The sequence below is a fragment of the Necator americanus genome, chromosome I (assembly GCF_031761385.1).
Source record: "Necator americanus strain Aroian chromosome I, whole genome shotgun sequence".
In the NCBI taxonomy this organism is placed as follows: Eukaryota; Metazoa; Nematoda; class Chromadorea; order Rhabditida; family Ancylostomatidae; genus Necator; species Necator americanus.
In genome coordinates this window covers 30,982,513-31,007,574 of record NC_087371.1, presented here as the reverse complement: position 1 = coordinate 31,007,574, position 25,062 = coordinate 30,982,513, and the positions used below count along the sequence as shown (strand labels likewise).

The window sequence follows — 25,062 nt, the reverse complement described above, 5'->3', positions numbered from 1 at the left end:
GATCTAAAACTGAAAAGTGAATAATAACACGAATATATGTCAGTACAAGAGAAAAGAAAGAGCAAAAAGACAACCCGAGAAGCACTGAACGAACAAGGAACGAATAAAAATAAATAATAATAAATACTGACGAACAGTCGGCGAGAAATACTGAATGAATACGAAATGAATCACAACAAATAACAATAAATACTCACGAGCAATCAAAGAAAAGAGGTTAAATTACTCTAGCCTACTACCGCTTCAGCTTCTTTGGTCAAAACAACAGATCCAGCTTCGGATGTTTTCGAAACGCGCACCGAGCGTGAGGTCGCAGGCTCTGTGGATTGGAGCGAGAAAACCATGGCTCGAGAGCAAAGCAAAGGAACATTTGAGTTGGTTTCCATATATTTTGAGGAAGCAGATGCCAAAGCCAACTACTTTTAAAGCAAATCTCTAAACAAAGTTATTTTCACTAACATTCGTATCCAAATATTTGCTAGTTCAATTATTGATGGCTGTATTTTGTAACGGCTGTGCTCTTTGAACCATTTTCTGGATGACTATCTTCTCTCTTTGGTGAAAATGATGAAATCGACGTTAAAATCCGTGTTGTACTACAGAACGACGGACACATAGAAGGAGCAGAGTTGACTCAAAAGGATTTGTTGCGATAGGCGTCGCTCGCAGTGATATAAACACATCAAAAAGACTTGAAGCTCGGTGCAATTACGTACAAGGTCAAGTGTGGTGATGGGACACGATCCACTTGAACATGATACCTTCCAACGTTGCTTCGATAATTCTCCGTTACTACCAATTCGATATATTTGAAATCTCCTGTTTTTCGAAAACGTAACCGTCGAAAATTGGCTGAGGAATGATGAATGAATGAAAGGAACCGAAAGGGTTTGATAGATGATAGAAACGAAGAGAACCCCAGGTAGAAGAATAATTAAATTTGCTGGAATATTGTTGAAATATTTCCATTGAAATATTTCCGCGTTCTGAAACTTTTCAAATATTTTTGAATACTGATTAAAACACATAGCACAACAAGAGAGAGAAGAGTGGGTGCATAAATCGAAATACAGAGAAACGATTAAAAAAAGCAGCGACAAATGCAACATTTTGTTTCGAAAATATGAAAATAGGACCGCGCAGGTTCGACACCCAACTGAGCCAAATTTTTGCAAAAGAAGTAGAAAGTTGAATTTTTGCTGCAAAAAAAAGGTTGAAACTGCACCTAAAACATGAGGATTTCGATATTATATCGTTTTCAAGATCTTAAACTTGTTGGCATTTTTCCCATCTCTGTCCCATGTGAGTTTCTAATTTTCTAGAACTCCTGAAATACTTAAATCCGTCAATAACCATTATTTAAATTTGCTCGTCAATTACATGAAGCTGTCGAGTTTTTTAATGATCACCCACGCACTTGCGACAATCCCTTACACACCCTACGAGAAAGTCGCAGCACGCATGACAATGGTCCGCGGGATCGTGGGGACCATCGCAAGCTTTACTAGCAGACACCGATTCAGTTCTAGGAGTCCCCTCTTCATGCCAACGCTTCGTTTGCACCCCAATAACGAGCTCCAAATAATTTTGACCCAATCATACCTTCACTACCTCTAATCGAGCTACGGAGCTGAACGAGAGCCACATAGCGTCATTTCGAGCGCAACTAGTTACACATTGCGTTGCTAGTCTGATTGTTTTGAGCCGACTGTGCCTAAAAGGCGGCGTGGGTTTCAACCATGATCTACTGTACATGGACCAGAAGCAAGAACACAACAATTGAGTTTTTTTTTAAACAGGAACCATGCAAGCGTCTGGTGCAATTGCACAATCCAGCTAGATTATGCGCTTGTTTATATTTATTGGAATGAGTTTTCATATCTCACCCGAGTTGGGAAGGAAGAAACGAGCGGCTTGGGAAGCTTATAAGAGTATCGAGGATGAAGTGAAGAAGATGAAGAGCAGCCGGTTCCGTGCTCACGTTTTTAACACCACCGTATCGAATATATATATATATATATATATATATCGAAATAGCGGTATTAGGAGTATCCCGCTTCACATAAGTGAGGGACGAGATTCAACGTTCTGTTCTACGTCAAGGATCGAAGGTTAGAGACCCCGCTGCATTTGACAAGGAAAGCAAAATAAAGTGGGCCGGTCATGTGATACCTTTCAGCAACAACCGTTGGACCGTGCCGTGCGCGACTGGGTTTCACGCAATATCAAGCGCACTACAGGAAGTCCGCCGACCCGATGGTCAGACTTCTTCACACATTCCTTCAAAGGAAAATTCTACGCTCTTCGTGCCCCACTCGAAAGGAGAAACCAATGAGGCGACTCTGGTGTGCGATCAACAAAAAAGGAAGTGTTCAATGCCGGCGTCGGGTCGAGCAAATCGATAAACAACAGGAGTCAAGTGATCCAGGTGACTGGAATTGATTCCTTTAAAGTCTTTTCGTGGGTTCGTAAGATTGTGGCCGATTTACTTATTTTTACCTGCGTAGTTAGGCGTTTAAACAAGGTAGAATTTCGGAACCCCTTTCCGAGCATAACTCTTCATTTGTACTTGCATTTCTTTTTCTATTCTTTCATTTCGTTAAGACTCAGAACAATATTTCATTGACTTTACTGACGCTCTTTTCCATCGATCGATTTCATTATCCCTTGAATTATCAAGTACCCTGAATACGAGCAATTATTACTTAATATTCTTCTTTCAAGCAAAATTTCATACAGCGACCACTTTGGTTAAACATGACAATAGTATGTAATCGACAAAACTGTCGATATCCACGGATGGAAACAAGGGGAAAAGGGAAATTCTGGTGGTTTTTTTTCATGTGTTCCCTCCCACACTCTTAAGGTGGTGCTAGTAGCTGAAGGAGCATATCGTGGATATGACGGGTAGTCCGCGGAAGGTGATTACTGCTCGAGACGCGGTCTAATGTCTCTTAATTAATCCTGTCTTGCCACCACTCCTTTCTTTTTATTCCATAGTATGATGAAGATCCTCGTGTTGACTGCTAAGATAAGTTTCTACAATACCATAAAGAATATGAGGAAGTTTCAAGGCATTGTGATGTGTTACATCTTTCATTGTGATTTTCGCTGATTATTACTGTCAAACGATGAATTTAGTTCACAGTGTTACACTTGTGCTTACAGCTCATAACATAAAACAATTCCAGAACAAACTCGCCTGCTCGGGTCAAAATGATCTATAGTAGTCAAAACGACCTGAAGCACGATGCATTTGCGTAGACGGTTGTGTTCGAAGCGCTAGGGTGGAGCGGATCGAGTGAGGACACCGTTCATTGCTCCAGTTGGGGATGTTCCCACCGCGATTGAAGCCGTTATCTAAACCGCCCCGCTCTTCGCGCAACCGCTTACGCAACTGGACCGTGGTTCATGTGGTTTTGACTCAACTATAAACCTGGTGTAATTGCGTAAGCTGTTACACATCGAAATGGTCTAGTGGAGCAAGCGATTGCGATCGAGGTAGGACGCTCGTCATCCTCGTGAGCAAACGCGTGGTTCGCATCCGCTAGCTTCACTGCTCCCCTTCTAGAACAGCCGCTTCTAAAGTCCAGAGACTCTTCTGCACTGAACTTCAGGTCTTTTTGAGCTGGAAATACTTATGAATCCAACTGAACCTTCAAACTAATTCTGACTCTGAACACTTTCCCTTCCTATTGTCTATTATTTTCACTCCATGATCCTCACATTGCTTCCTCGATTAGGGAGAGGGTAATGTATTCATTTCGTGCAGAAAATGTTGTTGCAGAAAATTTATTATGCTTATATTTTTACAGTTTTCTAGAACTCTTCATTTCTTTAAAGAGTCAATATGAATTAGTATCCATCGCAAGGTCTTACATGCTACAGAAAGGAGAGACCAGCTGAAATAAATGTACAATCAAATCTTTGCACAATCGCACTAACTTCTTAACTTCATACAATGCAAGTTGTTAGGAGAAAGAATTAACATATTACGTTATAGCTGTTGAGGAAATTTCTTAGACTACCTGTAGGCCACCATAACAAGTCACCAGTAAGTAGAAAATGGAGTATCAAACAACCGGTTTTATATGAGTAATGAGAAAAGTAATGGAATCAAAAAATGTAGTGGATGGAGAAAAAAAGACCTCAAGTCAATATCTGCATTAATTCACTGTCGTCAGCCGACTGCAATTTCTTTATGGCTTCGTTTATTTCTGGTTCACTTGTCACTTTCTCTAGTTCGTTAAGGAAACACGACGCTTCCTGCAAGTATGTTTATGTAAGGAAAAATGTTTATGTTTAAGCTAACGTGAAACAGTACTTCGATAATATTCTCAGGAAATCCTACTGTACGGGCGACATGGATACCAAAAGAGCTCTGAGCTACGCCTGGACGTATTTCATATAACATTGCAAGTTGTCCGTCTTCTACGGCTACAGACATCTGTAAAACATTGATTGAGTTAATGACTAGTAGTAATGAAGAGTAGACCTCACACCACTTCACCTGCATAGCAACTGCTCCAGGATAATTTGCAATCGCTCCCATTTCGTGAAAATGGGTTGCAAACAAACAATAACATCGCACCCTTGTTAATAAGTCTCTGGATAGAGGTCCCGATAAAAAGTGAGGAGTGACTAGAAACAAAACAGAAGGAAGACTCACTTTGCGATGGCCCAAGCCAGTCCAAACCCATCGTATGTTGAAGTTCCTCGACCCAACTCATCCACTATCACCAATGAGTTGGATGTAGCAGTCTGAACGAAGTTCCAAGGTGTTTGCTGCTATAATTCGTTCAACGGGGGAATCATCAAGAGCAACAACAAAAACTTTCGGTAGTGAGTTGTTATAATTTTACACAAGAAATAAAGAATATATTCATCTTAAATTCATCGTAACACAAGGGATATATGATACAGCTCAAGAAAATCAACTAAAAACACGGGATCTAGTTTTTTTTCACCGCGTAGCAAATCACACGCAACAACAAGTGTTGGGTCGTTGGGACTACTCGAGTCGCGCCGAATTCTTGGGAAATTATAAAATCGGCCTTACTTAAATTCTTAGATGGCCCATCTTTTCTGGACGCCCGGGCTCCAGGTATCTTTCCCACTCGTTTAGTTCCCCAAACATTCTCATCCAAAATGTTTTCAAGTTTCGTGAGTGACATTGACGACGCCCTCGAGCCATATCTACCTGAGCTCTCAGCTGGTCAATCCGTGTAGCGAACACATCACTCCATCTTGTCGGTGGTCTCCGTTGAGGGGGTTAAGCATCTATTGGGATCCACTCTAGCGTTCTTTTAGTCCATCTATCGTCGATTCCTCTCATAAGGTGACCGGCTCACCATTGTTTAATTTCGATACATATTCCTCTGGATCGCAAAGACGGGACATTGTTCCTAAGTCGGGGCTGCGAAGACTGGCTAAGTGTTGTGTGTGCTGGTTAAACTTCAGAAGGTATCTCTCAGGGGCTCTGTGGGTAGTGATCAATTTCCTAGCCGTGGCAGCGCTGTCTTCTCACGTCTTCGCTGCGTAACAGCGCTGGAAGAACTGTCGAGTCAAACACATGGGCATGGAACTCCTGGTCCATCAATTGGTCCGTAGCTTCCCTGAAGGGTGCAAATGCTGTCAACGCTGCTCTCATCCTTCTATTCAGTTCCTCCTTCAAATCATTCTCCATTTTCATAGAACGTCCAAGATAAACCAGGTTTAGCCCTAGGAAATGTGTAGCTGGAGATCTCATAAGATATCAGCAAGTAATCCCCTTTGCCACTTTGATCTAGCTATGCTTAAATTTAAATTCTAATGACAAAACCAAAGTTTAAAATATCACTTAAGTTGTTCTAGTTGTTGTCTCTCTAGTTGTTCTCATCTCAGTCTCTGTTGTTACTCTCTGTGCTTTCTTTTGGTTCTTTTTTGACTGTGTGGGATAAGTATAGAGTTTCAGCCAAAATTGTCGCGGACCCGGCGGTGACGATGTGGGCGGTGCCCTCTCTTGTTGCAATCGGGCTGCACTGACGTATAGTCGGGTCAAAACGACATGAATCACGGTGCAGTTGCGTAAGCGGTTGCGCTCAAAGCGGTGCGGTGGAGCATAGCGGTTAGGATTGAGTGAGGAGCCCTTCCACTACCGTTCATTGGTGTAGTTCGCGATGGTCCCACCTCAATCGCAACCGCTATCTCCACTGCCCGCTTCGAACGCTACCGCTGACGCAACCGCACCGGAGCTTCATGTCGTTTTGACTCTACTATATAAGGACCCATCTCAGAGAGCCACCTCAAGTGCAGCCGCTTCAATTCCAGAAGGCTTCAGGTTGTCTTGCCACAAATATATCACATCTGTTTAAAAACAAAGTAATATCTCCAATGCTTCCTAGTAAGTGGTGAAACAAGGAAGGTCATTACATACACATGATTATTTTTACCTCTAAGATTGTAGCACTATCAAGCATTTCGGCCATAAATGTGGAAATGCCTCTTGTCTGCTGATCACTCGCACCAACACGTGTGAAGATACCATCCACTATCGAAAGATGTGCGTACGAAGCAGGCACAAAGCTGCCTACAATTCAAGCAACTGTTTTACTGAAAAAAAACATCCTCTGGGAAGTTAACTTTTAATATTACCTATCTGAGCCAGCAACGCCGAAATAGCAACAGATCTGAGGTAAGTGCTCTTTCCGCCCATATTTGCACCGGTTAAAATAATCATTCGATTTGTTCCTAAAACCATAACAGCTGTAAGTAAAAAGGAACGAAACGCACAAACGTGGAAGTAACAAGTAAGGATTTTCGCTTCCGTAAATCCAGACATTAAAAGATTTTTTGCAGGGCAACAGTACTTTTATTCACTGCATATAACGTACCCACGCTTTCATGTCCTCAAATAAAGTTTAATAAAATTTGAGTAGTCTAATTCAGCAACAAAATCTCTGTGCTGCTACACTCAATGCATTAGTCGAGTCAAAACGACATGAGGCACGGCCTAGTTGAATAGGCGGTTGCGCCCGAAGCGCCGCGGTGGAGATAGCGGTTGGAATCGAAGTGGGATCATTGAGAACGGCAGCAATGAACGGTGATAGCATTCCAAACGATACCAAACGCTGCGCTCCACCGCACCGCCTCGAGCGCAACCGCTTACGCAGCTGTACCGTGCTTCATGCCGCTTTGACTTTACTTTCTTTCGAAACTCGTAAAGTAAAGAAGTACGATTATCTGCCAAGGAAAATCCTAGCCATTTTCTCCCATATCGTGAACTGCAAATCATTCACAACTAAGTAACCCACTCGAGCTAAACTCATAATCTCACACGACAACGTTCAGTCGTGTCGTGGAAACGTTCCCGAGCAAACATGTCTACTCAGGCGGACACTATGCATGTGGCATTAGTTTGACTCCAATCTCATGCCGTATTTGCACACAGCGCTAATTGACAGAATCGTTGTTCTCTCGGAGCCCTTTTGGGCCGTAAAACAAAAAAAAAATCAAATGCAACTTAAAAATTTCGTGAAGAAACATCACGTCAACTATTAGAATACCACGATACAATATCGCTACTCATCCGAGAGCAACGCAGTGAAAACAAAAACAAACCAAGATCAACATCGTTTGGAATGAAATGTTCATCAAGCAGAACTTCCAATACAGGATGGCGACATTTCTTCAGTTCAAACACTCCACTGCCTAAAAGAAGAAAAAAGAGAGAAAGATGAGCAGGGATCGAAATGCGTAGAAGAAATGTATTTGTCTTATAGTGGAACCTTACCCATAGGCTCAAGCTTCGGCCTCACGTATTCGCTAGCGGAATCCGCAACCAATCGAGCTAAACTTGTTAGCACGTCGATTGTGGCTAATGCGTTGCTGAGTTCACTGAGGGCAAACGCATAACCAGCTGCAAATATATCAGGTGATCGAATTATAGTGAAAGTTGTGAAAGGTATGCCCTTCAAGTTCGCCTAAACCTTTCTCTGATAAGAATTTCGTTATTTATCATACGCTCAACTAATCTCTCTAGATGTATAGATTTACTCTCTTTCTACTTGGCGCTCTTTTAAGTTATTTTCCAGTAAATAATGCGTTGATAGGAAAAAGCAAATCCAATTTCTCAAACTCGCACTAGCTTCATGATTTAAGCACCATCGCTAGGAGAAGGGCGACATTTTCTCAGGGTAATAAGAAATTAAGGAAATAAGAAATAAGGCAATGAACAGGAAAGACAAACAATTACAGCGTCAATTGTCGTAGTGTTTGACTTCCTTTTTTTTCTTCTTGACTCTGTTTTACTGATGCTCCATTTCTCTCAATATGTACTCACTGCGAACTGCGAATTAGTAGAATTCGAGCAATAAGGTGTTACCGTATTTGATAACTTCTAGCAGATTCTCCTCAGATAATTAATCTTTTCTGTAATGGGTATAATCGCGTCGTCTATGCCTTAAAGGCATCACCCCACGAATCTGAGGTGGTACGGATTTCAGGTAAAGTATTCGTAAACGGGATCGTAGATTAAGGAGAGAGGGATGATTCCGTCCGTTTCTACCTAATTGCCGTAAAAAACGGCCCGGAAGATACGGGTTCGAGCGTTCCGGTGCGCTATTTTCTACAACGAGTTCGACTGGAGCGCGATAGCCGTGTGCACATGCCGCATCTTCTGGGACGTTTTTCACGCCAATCAGCAAAAAGTGGACGGAATCACCCACCTCTCCATAATCTACGACCTCGTAATACTTCACCTGAAATCCGTACCACCTCAAATTCGTGGGGTGATGCCTTTAATACGTGAGAATGAGTTTGAATAAAGGAGAAGAGGAACAACGCCTTCAGGGTTCTCAAGCTGCGTTTCCCAATTCCGTAAATTTCTACTACTTTCTTCAAGAACAATTTAGTTTAGTACATTTAAGTCGGAAATACTTAGGATTAGGGAAGACAACTAACCGCAAGTGGCGACAACTTTTCTTTCCAGATCTTGTTGAGCGGTTCGATAGATGTTACTCAGCACTTGATAGCTTTAAAAGAAATTCTTAGATAATGTAATATAGGAAGTCATCAGCAGACAGCAGCCGAAAACAGTGAACTGACCGCTCGTTTATTTCAGCCAAATCACCATCATTGAAGCGCACCCCAGAACCTTTGCTTGTATCGATGACAGTTATAAACTTGCACTTTCGAATGTTCTTTTCTTCCTAAAATGTTAGAAACGAATATGTCCTACTCTGTTACACAAAGCAAAAAGAACAAAATACAGAAAAAATTCATGACATATGAGTATGTGTAATAGCTGCTGTTACGCTTACCTTTAGCGTGACCCTGTAGAAAAATCCCAATTGAGGATTTGAATCCAGCTTGATGGATTCAAGATCCAACTTAGTTGCTAACTGAACAAAAAAAATATTTGAAAATAAAAACGGCGGTAATCACGAAGCTACGAACGTGTGCTTTAGCTTTCTCAGCTTTCTTCTCCAAACCATGCATGTCATCGCTGATCCGGAGAAGCTCAGGGTCGATATCCGGTCGTATTCGAAAATCCCCTGTCTTCTCAAGGTAATCCTCGTCTATGGTACTACTGATCAGCTCGCAATATTTTTTGAAGTGCAGAAGCGCATAGCAGATAGGTTCCTAAAATTCATTTGTAATTGATAACCTAATAGATTTCAAAAGGATGTTGTTGAAATCTTCTGGTAAAACTAGCGGAAGTGAAGGACAACAAGATGTAGATTTTACAAGCATTAGATCCTTGATGGCAGGCCTGTTCTTCTCATCATTGTCGAAGAGGTCGCGCAACGATCTCTCGAAATGCCGCAGGAGTAGAGCCAATTGATAAACGCGGTAACAGTCCTAAGTAATGGTAGAAACTGCGATAATGTCAAGAAATTCGAAAACCTTAGTTGATGTACCTGTAGTTTAGCCCTGCTTAGAAGTAGCTTTCTCGCAAGAGTAGTGCTGTCAGGAACCTTCGGGAGAAGCACATCACTTAAAGTTCCGCGAACCTACATAAATTGCCTCAGAAAAAAAGTGATTCCCGAAAGTTCAAAAAACGGTTCTGAAGCAAAGATAGTAAGCCAACCTCGGCGTTCATTACAAGGGATTCCACAACATCTTGACGATCGGTAATTTGCCTTAGATCGCATAATGGACGCGCTAGCCATTCCCCTAGAAGACAAGTTTGACACAAGTTTGTCCGACCAAAAAAAAAAACGAAACCACAGAAAAAAAAAGAATTCCTACGAAGTAGTCTTTGTCCAGCGGCTGTTCGGCACTTATTCATTAAACCGAAAACAGTCCCACAACTTCCTTTAGCTTCTGGAAACGTCACAATAAATAAGATTCAAAGTTCATCGAACGTTCAGAGTTCCCAACGCATCTCGTCCTAAAATATGTTGCAGTGCTTTGACGTGTCCTCGATGAATGTGTGCTGAGCTCTATCTACAGAATGTGGAAAAATTCCTGCGCCTCTTTCCTTTTTACTTTTATAATTTCCCATTATTTTTTCGTATAAGAATGCATGAATAGGACTACATGTTCTTTAAAAAAATCCTTTTCCATTAGTTTAACGCTTCCTTTGCTCGTAGGATACCTCTAAGATTTTAGCTTCCAGGAATAAATTTCTGTTCCATTTTTCTGTGATGCACTTGTGCATGATTAGCATTGATAAAAGATAAAACTAATTCAAAATGACTTCATAAAGACTACCAATCCTATTCATGCAATACTACACGAAAAAAATAATGAAAAACAATAAATTTCAAAAAGAAGAAAGTTATGAGTTTTCCGAGTACTGTAGAAAAAGCTCACTGCACGCGTTTGCCGAGGAGGCATTGCATACAACGCGTTCCAACACCTTCTATGTAGACTGCCCAATCGTTTTCAGAAGTCACACACACACCCACACCCACACCCACACATACACACAACACACTACTGAGTAGACTGTGGTGTGCTAACAAACCTTCCTCATGGTATTGTCTTTTAAACTATCTACATCTCGTATTTTTATATACCAAACTCTATTTTTATTAAGAAACATAATTCTCTGCAAAAAAAAAGTGAATAGAAGTGTGTAGAATACCTTACCTTGGTGATAATTCAGTGAGAACAGTTCAAGTGCACGAACAGCTCCTGCATCTATTTGCATGAATCCAGAAGTACGAAAATCGGACAAGGAGAACTTATTTAGATAGGCCTCTTGCTCGGTCATTTTGAGATAGTTGTACAAACCGCAAAGGCAACGTTTGATAGATTCAGAAAGCGAAGCATCTGCAACAAACTTGCAGACAATTTTACTGTGAACAATGACACACTCATGACTAATAAACTTACAGTCACAGCCAGTACGAAAAATATTTGATACTTCTTCCCAGTCGCATATTTCTACCATAGAAGCAGTCTTCGTTTCAAGCACCCCTACTTTCTTAAGGAGAGCGCTCAATTTTTTAGGACGGTCTTTGCCACTGAACTGACAATTCCCATTGTCAACGTAAACAAGACATTCACGAGGTGCGATGCCAACTATACACTGCTGAAAAAAAAACCATTAACACAAATGAAGCAAGAGATTTGGTACTTGCTGCACAAACCTCGACATGGGAAAAAAGTGGCGAATCAATGAATTCTGATGTTAGTACACGAAATTCCATAAGGTCTACAAAACATACACTCACAGTGTTCTAGAAAAAAACTGTTAGAAACGAAAGCAATAAACACGCAGAAGACATAAATAGACATAGACATAAATATAAATAAATACATACGTCCTCTCCACTCCCAATTTTTATCGCCATAATTACGTTGCCACACCCCGGAACATCTCCAACAATATCTTCGAAATCGCCGAGGTTTCCTATCGTACCCTGAATAAGCAAGATGGAAAGCTCATGTGATTCTAACTTACCGTCGAAACAATGTAAACCATCGGTTTGAAAACAGGCATTTAAAGTTAGAAAAAAGTCCAGTTCAATTAAGACAAAAACCTTTGCTTTCAGAATCCACTGATCTTGTTCCAAACCATACAACTCGATACGGTAACGCAAGAACATTAACAGCTCACGTACAGTTCTTTGGTACTGCCCATGGTTCATAGTGAGATACTGGAGCAACTCTCCTGAATTTCGAAGACAGATAGTGCCACGACATTTACAGTGGGTTTCGCAAATTTGGTGCATTGTACGCAAGCTTAGGGACTGCTACATAAACAATCTTTAACATCCTCATTCATACTGGATTTAACCGAAGTTACTAACGTTGTGCAGCCTGTACATGTTCGGAAGGCAATATATGCAAGTCACCAATATGATAATTAAATTGTCTATACCTTTCACTGTGAGTGTTTTCAAGCAGACATCGCTCATGAAAACTTCAGTGGCCAAGAGGACTGCATCAGCACCATAGCAGGCGTAGTATTCCTAGCGTTAGAAATTGAAGGCAGCAATGTAAAGAAAGAAGGAATTCGAAAAATATTTGGAGAATTTTACTGTTTAAATGACTAATGGGAGATGATCAAGGTGTAGAAGTAAAGAACAAAAGAAACAGTGCTCCTTCGTTTAAGTGTCCCAAATCCAAGTACAATTCGCTGAAATTTTCAGTTGCACGGTCCCATGAGTATGACACGTGGTACTACATGACAGATGCAAATGGGGAACTATTGGGTTGGTGAATAAATCGTGAGGGTTTCTTTTCAATCTAAAAATGCAAACAAATGTAAAAAAAAATGTTGGTAGGACATAAAAAAATCATTCAATAGAGAATATCTCGCTGCACCCGACAGTATTGTTTTGATTTTTCAATATTTTAGAGAAGCCTGTTCTTTAAGATTATTAGAGATTATTAGATTATTAAGAGTGTCAAGTAGGCGAAACTGAGTGTTTTCGACACTTGTTTCCTGCATTTAATCTACATGATAAGGTCCGCAATCTCTGGAGCTGCTCCAGAGATAGATTTTTTTATAGATTACCTTTTCCTAAAGAAACTAGTAAGTTCAATTTACTCAATCCACGATAATTGGTCAACCGATGTGTAGCCCTTCTTTGGGGTATAAGTAGTTCGTTTGAACGCGAGAACCAACAACAGGTGCATTACAGCCGTATCGATTTATTATTTATTCGATTTTATTCGACAGCTCGATTAAATGCAAGAAAAATATTCGAATATGCTACGTTTTTTCAACCTAACACTTCATTTTAATGATTTCTAAGACGAGAATCAATAAAATTAAAGTATCACAAGACAAATATCGAATAGAGCGAAAAATTCCGTATTAACTGATTGGAACATTTTGCCAGAACTTTTTATCTTTATGTACATTTCTTACTATGAAAAAAAAAGAACCTATTTTGAAACACTTATCGTTTGAGCTATTATGGTGAGGACAGTGTACTCTTTCTCTGCGAATCTTAGCAGCCCACTGAGGGTAAGATTGAGCGTACCGTGGGATTTTCCCAACAGGTAGTCGTAAGGAGTCGTATTCAACACTTGTCTTTAAAATAAAACCGAGCAATATTTCAATAAATGACTGAGGATGTGACTTTGTGGACAGTACTAAAAAACCGACGGTTACTTCATGGTTTGCACATTGCTTCGACATTCCTCCACGGCTAATTCAGTATATTCAAAATCCCCCTATTTATTCGGATAGCTAATGCGTATATTGGAGACGCCCATTGACAAATGAGTTTGTTGTAAATGTGTAGCGCGGTTCGGTGTAGATTCGTTTTTACTAAAACAGTGATCAATCTCTGACAGAACTAAGTCATTTGCATCCCGCGTAATAGAGTTAAAAAAGCATATTTCTCATCTAATGATGATTTTTGATAAAGTCACTCAAAGAAAAGGAATTTAGACATCGTTACTATGCGAAAAAAATCTACAACTGAAAATAGAGGTAAAATTAGAGCAAAATAGAGTGCACGAGTTACTGAATAACGACGCTCACAGCAAAATTCAAGCAGTAGAGATTTGAGGGGTAATAGAGACAGATTTTGGTTTTATTTATGCAAAAATGCTTTTGCATAAATAGGGGATGTAGGGCAGTCGGTAATTGGGGCACGGTCAATGGTTCGAAACCACACTCGTGCCAACAAGCCCTTCACCCATGCGACACGAGTTCCAAAACCTCAACGATTACGAATTGCAGTAAAACGCGTTGGCGCATCCCAAGCGGATTTATACACCAGAGACTTTAGACTTTTCATGCAAAAACTGCTGTTTCGATGAGCATATCGATAAAATCAGCTTCGAATAGCGAGCGAGTACTGTATATTTATTCCTATTTACTTTTACTTTACTTGTTCGTTATTTCATTTTCATTTATTTACCAATTCTATAACTTTTTTTTTCTTAAATTTGACCTTGGCGGTGTTACAAACTAAGGCCGTATGAAACTTAAGTTCGTTAACAAAAAAAAAACAAGAAATTTTATATGTGGGAAATCAGACTAACTATGAGATTTTAAAAAAGAAACTTTGTTGCTTACTACGTAGACAAAAAGACCATACTTCCTTACACTGCACTTTTGTCAGAGAAATAATGTATAAACTCATTAGCCTCATTACCTCTGGAGTTGATTTCGTTTCATTTGAGATCAGAACTCAATCTCTCAAAAGAATGGTCTCCTTTACGCAGTCACTGTAGTTATTTTTGGGCTGATTGCAACGACGGATCCGCCGTAATACACATAGTCTCTTTGTTTAAAGGCATCACTCCACGAATCTGAGGTGGTACGCATTTCAGGTGGAGTATTCGTGCACGGGATAGTAGATTATGGAGAGGAGGTTATTCCGTCCATTTCTTCCTAATTGCCGTAAAAAAAGGGCCCGGAAGACGGCTTCGGGCGCTCTAGCGCACTATTTTCTACAAGGAGGTCGACTGGAGCGCGCCAGCCTTGTGCGGTGCCGTATCTTCCGGGCCGTTTTTTTTACGACAATTAGGAAGAAATGGACGGAATCACCCTCCTCTCCATAATCTACTATCCCTTGTAAGAATACTCCACCTGAAATCCGTACCACCTCAGATTCGTGGGGTGATGCCTTTAATACACATCCTATTCATTATGCCCCAATCAAACATCACTTAGGTATACCGATTAAACAAAAATACTACGTATATTCTAGAATTTGACCCAAAACCAACAGTTAATATTCCATTGATAAAATACTTACTCCTTTGTCGAATATTGCTACGGTTCCAGCAGCTTTTGCATTCAATGCTCGAAGCAATGAGTCATCTGCAGTTTCCATCATGTATGAAAATTCGTTGTCTTTTCAATCTGACCAAGGTGAAATAGCACCGTCTTTAAGTAGTAAAAAAAGTTTCGGACCAACAGAGCTAAAATAGTGGTAAAACTTGTTGTTATTCTCTGCAGTTCGACCAAATGTTACAAGGCACGTGTAGTTTTCGAGCACGGAAAAAAAACGGAAGAAAAAAACGAGAAATTTTCAGCACCAAAAGGGCTCACAAAATACTAGTGCTCTACTGATTGAACAAAAAACAAAATTTCTCATGAATTGATTTCTCGGCGCACATAAACTCATCTTTTCCAAAGAACTAACTTATTCTCGAAATCAAGAAAAAGTTGTCGTAACTGGAATTAAAATATATAAAAACTTTAAATATGCGACAAAATTCTTCGAACAGTGTAACTAGGGTATAACACAATGATCGCGTTAAGTACGGATGAATATAACTTCCCTGTAGAAAGACATATTGCAATAAATTAGGCAATCACTACAATCAACAAAAATTTGAGTCGTTTATCAAACTATTTATTATAAGGGTCCGAATATCACAAGAATAAGTAATAAATACAAAAAAAAATTGTCCTAAAAAGTGGTCACAAGCGCTTGAGCGAAGTCACACTAAGCTCATCTCTCCCAGACAATATCCTATCAAAAAAGCATATTTTAAAAGCATCGCAAGTTGCAGTCCAACCTTCCCTGATAACGCAAACTTGTCCCAATTTTAAATTTCTGCAGTGGATTATGTATGACTAGCACACACCGAAAAGAGACATGATTAACGTAAAAATCAACCTTCATAGTGATCTTAACGCGACTTGCTCGTGAACGTCTGCTGAGACAGTGTAGAAGGTTAGTCTATTATAAGTATACGAAGCAAATGCAATTGAAGGAACAGTAACAATTCTTCCGCACGGTTGACGAGGAACAACAAATCAGTCACATAGAAGCCCGTTATGATTACGCATTGATAGAGGACGAGTTTAGATTAACCGTTAATATTTAAGGAAAAAGCATGGATAAGAGAAAAAAGCAACTAGTACCCAATCTCCTGTTGATCAAGTTTTAAGGCAGCACCCGTACTCACAATATCTTCGCATATTAGATTCGCGGAACAGAAAAGTGATCTACACAATAAGCTCAGCATTGAAGAGTAGAACTAAAGAATTCTGCACAACTAGCAACAATTAATGAATGGCTGAGCGGATATCGACATGACGTGATGTAAATTCACTTCAATGCCGTCTATCGAATAAAAAGTTCTGTTCTCTTCTCTATTCCTTTGTGACATCTGCACGACATCGCAGGCACTGATCATAACAAGAAGCAAAACTCGCTCCTTATGCAGAAATTGCGTTTAGAAACCAATCACCTCCCAAAATAACAGCTGATCAATACAAACACACTAAATGAATAGAATCATGAGCACGGGTGCTTCCTCTAACAAGAACATTACAAGAGTCAATAAAACAAAGCCGAATGAGCAACCTAGAAGGTTTCGTCATCATCCACAACTGCAGGTGCTTTTGTAGCGATTTCCTCTTCGTTTTCTGCGGTCTGCAAATACTTCAAATTTTAGACTGAACTTTAGTATTAAATGCCAATTTGAACCTAGCTTGAACACAAGTGTTGGAGTAATAGAGATTATGATGAAGAACGAGAGAAAGAAGAGAGAGAGAGGGAAAAGAGAAGGGGAGAGAGAATGAGAAATACACGTCTACGAGAATACACCATACCACAACATGGAACTCTGCTTTTGGAAACATCGCAGCGGTCATATTAAATACAAAAAAAATCTTAATGAACTATTACTACTACTACGTTCACAGGGTAACGTAAAAGGGTAGTCTAGCGAAAAATCATAGGCATTTTTGGCGTTGAGTGTTGGTCTCCTTTTCGGTTAAAAACAAAGTAGCAGATTAAAATCTTAGATGACGGTTAGAAATGCTCTAGCGCGGTGTCTGCTTCCTCCGTGGTATCTTCGCATAACTTATCTTCGAGTGTGAGGGAAAGGGATGCCCACGACCACCGCTGCCAGCAGCGAAGCGCGCCTTAGCTCACGGCTGCCGCTTCAGCAGCTTCCATGAGCGCCTGGGATCAACCAGACTCTTCCCGCGTGAGAAATTTGCGTCGCATCGGAGCGATAAAAACTATGAATTGTGATATGAACAAAAGGAGAGTAATGTAAAGCGAATTTATACAGCAGGTATAATTCGAACTGAGAGCATATTATCGAGAAATAAGGGAATTAAATAGGTTTTTCTATCCAAGTCTAAGATATATCAACATATGGATATCAAAGTGTGATATACTTTTACCAAATCCTATATAGACTTCATTTCAGAATCTTCACATCTGTCGCTATATGTTAACTCTTATTTCTGTTTCAAGTAGCAACGAAAGGATGGTAATGTTGAATGAATTTTGTCCCCAAACCTATGCAACTGAAAAAGAAAAACTAGTTAGATCAATGCTTTGTCACATTTTTATGTAGATGCAATGTTTGTATAGAGAGCATGTAAGAAATTCCCATATCTGCTTGTACTTGTTATCCAATAAAACTTCGTATAATTCTTTTGAACTCCTTCCCACTTTCTACAGCGTTTTATTGTTTCATTTCTATCTATACTCTGCATAAAATCAATGTGGAAGTTAGGTATATGCGAGGCAGCTCTGCACCTTCGAGATACTCTTTTAGATACAATGCATATCTCCGAGGCATTAATCGCGCCGCGTCAGGCCTAGGCCAATTTTTCTTCGGTTAGTTCTGCAAAAGAGAGAAAGCTAAGAAAGCGAAAGAAGTGAAGAAGTATAGTATAACACCGATCAATGGAAGTTTTTCAATTCATCCCTTGAATTCCCTAGAGTGAAGGGGTGATTTCCATTTCCATTTAACGATTGCGAACAAAAAAAAACATCGACTATATTTATAGTTTCAAACAACCTTTGTCACCACGTATTTTGCCTTTTGTTCGATTCAAACAAAAAGTGGAAATATGAGAACTGCAGGCGCCAGTGAAGTGGGCGGGAAGGGTTTGTTTGTTTGGAGCGTCAACGCGACATGAGCTACGATGTGGCTGCGGCGGTAATGACGCTGTCAGTAGCAGCGCAGCGCAATTATTACGAGACGGTATATCATACGTGTACTTCTATTTGCTTCCGCCTCAACCTCCTTGTTTTCATAAAATATTTATGTTTTAAATTAATAAGTAAAGACCTGCGTTTGAATTTAAAAAAAAATGTCTAAGCAAAAAAAAAGTAGGGCACTCATATTCCCAAGTACTTACATTAGACTCATAAAGAATGGCTAGAATTGCATCCTTGTCGGGATTCTCGTTTTCTGCACACGAATTGCACATATCTTCTATTTTTCTCAGCTTCTCAAAGTAGAAGTTGCGCTCACTTTCCAAAGTTTCACTGATGCTCATCATCTGAAAAGAGAACAGTTGATGTGGCAGAGACCGTCATCAAAAACAATAATAAAAAACCGAAGCGTTCTAATGACACCATCACAGTTTCATCAATTTTTAATGGATGTAAATATTTGCACAAAGTTTTGAAAGAAATGAGGATCAGGTGTAGAGGAATCAGAGTTACATCAAATGAAACACCTGATCATCATTGGGCAAGTGAGTTGCCTGAAATTTTCACAGTAAAATTCGAGATCTTGTTAGCGAGTTCTTCTTATCAATTGCTCATCATCCAACGATTATAGAAACAAAACTTTTGCTAGTTGTCTGGATGCAGAACCTGTGTCCCTCAAATTCTTGAATGCGTGACGAGGACTATCGATCTTGTAGAAACAAAACGCGCAATTCCCCTACAAATTGAAAAAAAACGGTCAGCAGCCCCAGAGTAATCAGTCAAATCGACAACCCACATGTTTTCGAAGGCAATTCTTACAAAATAAGAGTGCTGCAAGCTTACACGCCCTCATTTTCCGGTTATTTTGAAATCTGTTCTTATTTTGCATTTGTTTTCGCAGAATTTCTATTCCGTCATGCCAGCTAATTATTCCTGAGTTTCTTACATTAGCAGAATTCTCGCTGTAACGTTTGTGAATTGCATCCCGAACTCAGTTTACTACTGTATAGAAAAGGACAGGGACATTGAACATTTTTCGAACACAGGCTGGGACAAAATACTCTTCAAACTGAGCTATAAAAACCAAAACTTCTGATAGCTTAACCTTTACCTGCAAAATGGTTGCTGGTATGTTGCTATGGTAAAAGGAAGGAAGGAGGGGCATAATACGCATCCATACTTTTTACAAAAATACAATGTCCCAGAACACTTTTGAACAAAAACAAAGCTTCCGCTAGACAAGGATTCAAACTTCAAGTTGCGATGAAACGACAGACCTCTTCATTCTGTTGATTGAGTTTGGCAATTTCCTGCTCAAGCTCCTTCAATGCGGATGAATCGGCACTAGTGCGGGACGAAGAAACAGGTTGTGGTGCTGGAAAACTTGCGCTATTACGTCACAGGGTGGAGTAGAAGAGAAGCCGAGAGCGACATTTTGGTCGTGCTGAGATAACAAAGCACAAAAAAACTTGCCTTTTTTGGGTAAAGAAGGTACAGAAGTCCGGACAGTGGTGTTCGTGGTGGTTCGGACCGGCGCAACGCGAGTGGGAGCAGGTCCCTTGGCGCCAGCTGGAAGGGGCTGAACAAAAAGAAGATTAAAGCTCTAACAGAAAGCTTAAACATGTGGAATATGACTGAAATCAGTCAAAGCTTCACATTACTTCCATTTTACAAATATTCTCAAACATTCTAAAGATACAATGAAAAAAAAAAAAACGCGAACATGTCTTAGCGGATGCTTGAAATATTTTCTAGTCACTATCGTAAATTATCTTACAAAATTAAACTGTATCGGTCAACTTCATTTACAGAAAGCTGAAAATTTGTAAGCTAATAAAAAAGAAAGAAAATAGAATTAGAATTAGAAATAGCTGAAAATTTGTAAGCTAATAAAAAAAACAAATGAAGTTAAACTTTTTAACGAACTTATGCAAAGTGCAAGAGCCTTCATAACTATTTGGAGAGTTCCTCACACTGTTGGTTTTATGATGCTCAAGAATCGGCTTCTTAATAATGGGAAAGTTTACGAACAAATGAAGGTAAGAGAAATCTACGTTTTAAATTCAAGTACCAGGAAAACAAGTAGACGGAAAAAGATATAGCAAATTTCTTGACCGGAGTTTTAGCGAATACAATTTTTGAAGTCTGTTTGCAGCAAGCGAGGGTCTTACCTCGATCGCAACCACTCGCTGCACCATGATGAGCGCAGCCGCTAATGCAAGAGCTCGATTTATCACTATCATACCCAAAAAAATAATGAAAAGCACGAAAGGAAAAAAAGGAAGAAGATCCGGGAAGTTGTTCGCACAGTGTAGAGGATCCTCAGTGCATGCCTTCACAGAGAATGCGTCACGTTTTACGCCGACTCTGTATCAGTTGGTGGCCGCGATATAGCTACATTTTTCTGTCGCTAATGCGGCTCAACTACTCAAAAATACTAAAGGGTCAGGACCTGTCAGATCTACTCGCTGAAGTATCCGCTGCCAAATATCCGGAAAGGACTCTTCTTTGGAACTTTGCAAGCACGAGCAGCCCCCGAAGGTGCAATTTTTAGTTACGAGGGGGTCGAGTCATTACCCAACGACCTGCCTCTTTGATTCCGGAGATCAAGAACTATATGAATTTAAAGAAACCGTAGAGTTCATTTCACGGTTTCTTTAAATTAACCTATAGGCTCGGAACCATAGTCCGTTCAAACGCAGCCGAACCTGTTAAACTACGCTACATCCGCCTCTAGTCTGAAGAATTATAAAAAAAAAATCAGTATACCGGTATTTCCAAAAGAAGCACTTGTCGTATCACTGATTAACACATATTAAAGTTCATTAGTTTGAAAGGTTTCACTGCGTCTACATAGAAAAGACTCTCAAATCAACGAAATCGGTGCAATATATACGGACAAATGCTTTTCTACTTACTATTTTGCGCGCATGCAATTAGGCATTCTAATTATATCTTTGGAACCTGCGCGATAGGAACAATATAGCGGTGTCAATTTAAGGGCAGCATATCACAAAACTGACGATATTGAAGTCTCTTTGGGCAAGTATAAAGCTCGGAGTGTAGATTACGAGTATACGCACGACTCTGCTGAACTCTCCTTAATAGTTAGTCCTCAAAAAAGACATTTGCTCCTGCGAGGTGCGTGAAAATGAATCAACATTCTACACGCACCGCATCCACGAGCGGGGTGTCGAAAATCAGAAAGTCTTATCTCTTCAGCACTCTATTTAACTGAAACCAATGAAAAGGTTGCTGAGGAACCCTCACGAGTACAAATATATCGCGTTCTAACGTACCTCGTAGAAAAAAACGCCAAGACGATCGAGGGGAATTTAGCAGAATCACGCCCATATTAGTAATCTACATCTCGACCTCTCTACTTGCCCAACTAGAAAAAAAAACCCAACATCGTCAGTTTCGATTTGATACGTTGTTTTCAACGGCCCTTTAATTGCTTAACCCCTTATTACTCCTTGATGATCCTCATTACTTTGTCCCTGACAGTAATTTTTCATGTTGTGGGAGTAAATAAGCAAGAGAGCACGATGACCTGAAAGATCACAACTAACTTCACCACCACGGGCAGCCACAGCGTCATAGTCCTCCCCATCGTCGACATAATTTGCATTGAAGAATTTGAAAAACCATTGGAGAAACTCGAAATTATCTTGGAATTTCGCCTTGGTTAGACGTTCCACTTGTAGCGGCTAAAATTTATATTGAAAAATATCTCAAGAAGATAAATTCATACGAAATGAGAGTACCTTATCAACTCCAAGCGTTTTCCACGCAGCACCGAGTATCTTCCAATTGCTGATATGATCCATCTCATTACGGCTATTCCATTTAACCTTAGAGATAATATAAACTCGTTCCTGTATAACATATTCTCACGGATTAAGTCAACTCATTAATGTTTCACCTTGCGAAGATTGATGGCATCTCGAAACAGCATATGTGTAAGCTGACAGTAAGCAGCACCTGTACTCATTTCTTCAATCTTTGAAAAGTTTGCCTAAAATTGATAATCTATCAACACTTAACCATAATGAACAAAAGTTCCCATGTCTCCTGAGAACGCTTTATTCTTATTCTGATCATAAAACCATGTCTGTTATTACATCCAGTGGCCAGCAACTAACAAAATCTAAAAATATATATAAAAAAGATCTTAGCGGAAATACAGCAGTAGAATTATTAGCTGGGTAACAGACTCTGGTATGAAGCCGGAATGAAAAGTTCCCGGCCTTGCCAATAGATTGCCCTCGTAACGGCACTTTAACATAGGATATAATTGAATACTTTGGCATCTTTCCACGAAAGCGCAGGCATACTTCTGCGAGAGATCAGAAAACCAACGAGCTACTGATGCTGCCTCATTCGCTCTCTGACAGACACAGTGCCCTCATATTTGGCACCTCGTTGAAAAATTCGACCGACAGCACCACTTCCGACGCCGTTTTCCACAAGAGATAGGAGAAATTGAGTTTGATCGCACTCAAACTCGTGATCTACGCCCTCAACCTTATCGTCTTCTGGAGGAACTCCGGCAATTTCGTGCCATGCTGCTCTAAATTTAAAAAGACACAACTGCATCTGTTTCACCGGGTATTCAATACATCTGCCCCTAGTTTTTAATGGCCATTTTTCAAAAGTGTTCAAGTTAATTTGTTCTCAATCATAGAAAAAGCAGAACGCGGGCACTGATAATACATTCATTCAACAAAAATTTGTCTCTTGAATAGATACTGTCGCAACCTTTGCAATTCTAATGGGAGACGCTAAGCAACTCTTATTTAACTCTGTCCTGAGACTGCATCCATTACGTACCCTGATAAGTTCGCATTCATTGCAAGCATAAGAAAGTGCCGTGCTGTGCGCAACAGCGAGAATTAAATGAACAGTCTTTAAACGGATAAAAACCACTTTATACGCCTTCATCTATGGAGGAATCATAGCGAGCAAAGAAAAATCAGAATTAGAAACCACCAAAATTTGCACGCAACTTCTTACGCCATATTGCTGCGCAGATCAATACCTTCTGACCCGACTGTATTTTCCATTTGTGCCTGCTTTAAGTACATCAAATGCTCCAAAAATTGAATTTTCCCTAATATGTGGTTATTATCGAATGCTGTATACCGTATATTTCTCAAATACCGCGGCAAATTCCATCTTGTCATGTGAAGTCGCCGCTTCCGTTGTTTCCAAGGTTCTGTCTGTTTTTTTCTGCATACCACAGCCCGACTTACTGATTTATGTCACGGTTGCACTATAAATATTTACTCATGGTTTTTTCTCAATTAAGAGCTTCCGCCTATACAAAGTGAATCTAGCAAACCAGCGGTTCTTCCAGCAAACTAAAATATTTGAGCTTGTTAAATGAAACGCTGAAATAAATAATAAGTAATTTTACGACACATTATAAGTTACTTCATATGCACTCGGCAACACACAGCATATTATAAAACTATTCGAAACATTAACTTGTTTGCTTGTCCGCCTTTTTTACGTCAACATGATGCAGATTTCCATGTATCTTAACTTAAAACTTGTGTTATAAGACTACCACGCTCGCTCGCTATAAACTTGCTCCATAAAGCGCTGTGGCAGAAATCGAGATAGATTGTGCAACTAAACCAACAAAGAGAACAGTCACAGTACAACGGACTTTGATGCTAGGACCGACACCGCTATACGGAGCAAAATGCTAAACAATCAATTACCTCAAAATTGAACAACAAAACTGAAAGGAAACACTATGATCGTCTTTGTTCAAATGGATGCGAGAAAGAAGACGAAACCTTGCCTTAGGGTCACAAGTACCTTCTATTGTAGATATGAGAAAAGCGTGAGGATTTCCCCAATTACTCCCTCTTGCCCTCATCCCCACTAGAGCACGAAGGTTCCAATCTAATCTTCCTTTTTTTGGACTTCTCCTTCCTCAAAAAACCTGGTTAGGTAACCATTATGAACACTTTTTGCCCCTCTCCCTCAACTCCCGTTTCACAATTTTTTTTTAAACCTTCACTGATCACCTGACTCAAGCTTATTCATACAATTTGAAAATCCCGCCTCGTTCCCTCCGCCACCACCACCTATGCAGTCAGTTGTTTAGTTGCTGATAGTATATTCAAAAGTGCAAAGCAGCAAGCAACAAAACATCTCTACTGTCGAGTTTTGGAAAAAAATTTCGAGGTTGAATATTTAATGATAAAATTCACTACTATACTCTTCGACCACATCAACAGAAAAATTCGCATTATTAGGTAAAATATGTTCACAAGAAGAAGTAAGCCAACCTTTATACTGCTGTTTACCCATGCGAGAAGTTCATGACGTGAAATATTGTCTTGAGTAACAGCTGAGACGTAAACGTTGGTGACCATTGTGTAGAACCTATGCAAAGATAGACTTAAGAGGATGACAGTAATCACCCGGAGCTGATCAATAACAATGACACGAATAATGCAAAATTTCATCATACAACCCCGTCCACTAGTGCACAGGCATATTGTTGTTGTGAGCCGAATGAAAGAAGTGGAAATTATGCGGAAAACAGACAAGGGAAAGAAAAAATCGGGATGAAATAAAAGAAGAGTTGTGCAACTGCAGAAGTACCACCTCAGTTGCTTGCAAAACACTGTCTAGCATTTACTCGCGCTATAAAGGCGAATGGCAACGTCAATGTAATGTAAATATAATCTAGAATCGATTAGTGAGGAAGAGACGTTCCTCTGATACG

The 25,062-nt window shown here is 39.9% G+C and overlaps 3 protein-coding genes across 3 annotated transcripts; 1 reads left to right on the top strand and 2 right to left on the bottom strand.

The window, feature by feature from the left end:
• Positions 1-1,867: 1,867 nt before the first annotated feature.
• RB195_007383 (uncharacterized protein) lies at positions 1,868-2,442 on the top strand (the record flags this gene model as incomplete). Its single annotated transcript, XM_064180977.1, has 3 exons — positions 1,868-1,968; positions 2,047-2,111; positions 2,180-2,442. 3 exons carry the CDS (start codon positions 1,868-1,870, stop codon positions 2,440-2,442), a joined length of 429 nt encoding a protein of 142 aa, XP_064037805.1.
• Positions 2,443-4,149: 1,707 nt separating this feature from the next.
• Positions 4,150-15,236, bottom strand: RB195_007382 (uncharacterized protein; the record flags this gene model as incomplete). Its single annotated transcript, XM_064180976.1, has 23 exons — positions 4,150-4,266; positions 4,325-4,447; positions 4,511-4,607; positions 4,670-4,761; positions 6,432-6,568; positions 6,634-6,729; positions 7,600-7,689; positions 7,772-7,897; positions 8,941-9,011; positions 9,085-9,188; positions 9,300-9,380; positions 9,436-9,621; positions 9,727-9,840; positions 9,900-9,992; positions 10,070-10,155; positions 10,231-10,305; positions 11,077-11,259; positions 11,323-11,521; positions 11,580-11,669; positions 11,754-11,852; positions 11,973-12,103; positions 12,314-12,404; positions 15,156-15,236. 23 exons carry the CDS (start codon positions 15,234-15,236, stop codon positions 4,150-4,152), a joined length of 2,562 nt encoding a protein of 853 aa, XP_064037804.1.
• Positions 15,237-16,718: 1,482 nt separating this feature from the next.
• On the bottom strand, positions 16,719-24,706 carry RB195_007381 (uncharacterized protein; the record flags this gene model as incomplete). Its single annotated transcript, XM_064180975.1, has 8 exons — positions 16,719-16,787; positions 18,518-18,661; positions 19,592-19,689; positions 19,788-19,893; positions 21,887-22,024; positions 22,082-22,168; positions 22,240-22,332; positions 24,620-24,706. The coding sequence occupies 8 exons, from the start codon at positions 24,704-24,706 to the stop codon at positions 16,719-16,721; spliced, it is 822 nt and encodes a 273-aa protein (XP_064037803.1).
• Between the last annotated feature and the right edge of the window lie 356 nt (positions 24,707-25,062).